The sequence below is a fragment of the Austrofundulus limnaeus genome, unplaced genomic scaffold (assembly GCF_001266775.1).
Source record: "Austrofundulus limnaeus strain Quisiro unplaced genomic scaffold, Austrofundulus_limnaeus-1.0 Scaffold904, whole genome shotgun sequence".
Lineage (NCBI taxonomy): Eukaryota > Metazoa > Chordata > Actinopteri > Cyprinodontiformes > Rivulidae > Austrofundulus > Austrofundulus limnaeus.
In genome coordinates this window covers 116,341-118,520 of record NW_013953306.1, presented here as the reverse complement: position 1 = coordinate 118,520, position 2,180 = coordinate 116,341, and the positions used below count along the sequence as shown (strand labels likewise).

General features: G+C 37.2%; 1 protein-coding gene across 1 annotated transcript in view; it reads right to left on the bottom strand.

Moving 5' to 3' along the window:
* pelp1 (proline, glutamate and leucine rich protein 1) overlaps positions 1 to 2,180 on the bottom strand; it is a 29,152-nt gene that overhangs the window by 9,875 nt on the left and 17,097 nt on the right. Inside the window, exon 16 of the mRNA XM_014029441.1 lies at positions 1,708 to 1,810. Coding sequence (XP_013884895.1) covers positions 1,708 to 1,810 — 103 coding nt within the window. The remainder of the gene's footprint in view (positions 1 to 1,707; positions 1,811 to 2,180) is intronic.

Sequence of the window (2,180 nt, the reverse complement as noted above, 5' to 3'; positions counted from 1 at the left end):
CAGAGCTCAAAAGTGTGGGATCATTTTAAGAAAATGAAAGAAACCTGTACAATATCTGCAGAGCAGAACTTGTCTTCCACAGCAATTATTTTTAGTTAGCATATAGCTAAAATCTAACCATGGTTATATACAATAGCAGCTGCATTCTGGCACAATAAGCTGTATGTTTTATATTCAATTAACATATGATCCGATTAGTCGACTAATCGAAAAAATAATCGGTGATTAATCGRWTATAAAAATAATCGTTTGTGGCAGCCCTAGTTGAGTCATTACGATAGCTTTTTAGCTTTACTAAATTAGCACATGCTCTGTGCGTCCACGTCCACTCTGAGTAAACAAACGAAGCTTCACCTGGTGGGGAGGCATGTAAAGCCTGGCAGCACGCGGTGGGAATTTAATGTTTTTATTGCGAGATGACAAGTTATTACCATGGTGAATGTCTTTGACGGTATGTCGCACACGATAACATATCGCCCATCCATAATAACAACTAATAAAAACTATCAAATCCACTGTAAAAGCTAATTAAAACTAACTGAATTAAAAGAAAAAAGTCAAAACAAAATAAAACTAAACTATAATAAAAAATCCAAAACTATTATAACCTTGATCCCCAACCAGAAATTTATTTTTTTATTTTTAAAAGCTACTCAAAATTATGCACTGCCAGCCATTTGAAAAGCAYTTTACTAAGTTCTAAGAATTAATCTGTATACTATGAAGATAGAACACGTACAACTAGCATTTAAGGTTAACCTTATCTGAAATCAGAACTGAAACTTGGATTGCTCACTTTGGGGTCTGATGGGACTAGATAAAGCTCTACATAAATTTTGACCATTTACCATGTAGTAACAAAGCAGCTGAGAAACACAGAACCAGTGACATTCATAAAACAGAGATTATTCTACAGACTAAAACACCTATAATCAGAAAAAGACATACAATCTGTACAGAACAATGTACTTGGTGAGGCTGTGGCAGAGTGGTTAGGGGAGTCGTCCTGGAACCGGAAGGTCACCTGTTCGATCCCCCATCCAGCTGTCTCAGTTGTTGTGTCCTTGGGCAAGAAACTTCACCTCTAAYGCCTCTGATGTGTGTCCCATCAGTGTATGAATGTGATTGGCACTGATTAGTCTCCATAGCTGATTGTATATTTTAGCTTTGTAGAGACATAGAGTGCTGTGTGAATGGATAAATGAGGACACAGAATCTGTCCTCTTCACTCTACAATCTGTGCCACAGATTGTTGCATGAAGAGCTTTGAGTGTCCTGGTTGGATAGAAAGGTGCTGTATAAAGTACAGTCCATTTACCATTTACTTGATTACAACAAATCAAGTGTAATATCCTCACCAAAGAACAAGAGGTTTGAGTAACTTCTGTAACTGGTTTTAACTAGGGGTGCACAGATTGCACTTTTCTCTATCAACATTAGATTGGATGGATTTAATGAGATCGCAACAAAAAACAAGTTTGTGTTTTTTCCCCTCAATTTTACAGATGACTGAAATCCACGAATTTCAAACTGCATTCAAGGACTTTCAAGGACGAGTGTCTTATGGCTGTTTTCAAAAACTTTTCAGGTCATTAAAATGATGTTTTTCTTTTTCAAATTCACAAATTTTCAAGGATTTCAAGGACCAGTATTTCAAGGTTCGGTATCAGGCTTTTAACTCAGAGCAGCTGTCACCAGTTTTGTTACCTTCAGGTTGCGTTCAGTGCGTCCATTGCTGAGGATGGACACAGCGCAGGACAGAGGAGGGGGCCAACATGGTGATGGTACCAGGACCAAAGCCAGCAGTAATCTGAAAATTCACAAAAACACTACTTATTTAAAGCTGTGCATCAAACAGTCTGTTTCTTACAGGTCCTTTGGTAGATTAAAAGGCCTCCATGTGTTTTATTGAACAACGTTCATGAGCGACACGGTTGAAGTAAAGGAAACCAGAGGAATGGATAAACATTACCGGTACTAAAGCAAACGGAGCTCATATAACTGAGGAAGACTAGTTTAATTTGTGACAGRGGTAGACAAAAGAATTTTTTTCAGGTTGTCCAGCGAACAACCTGTTGACAAAATCTGGTTGTCCGCAAAACATTTTGGTTGTCCAAAAAAAAAAAAAAAAAAAAAAAATCTCAATTAAAATGTAATTTAATAGGTAGCCTATATTGTTC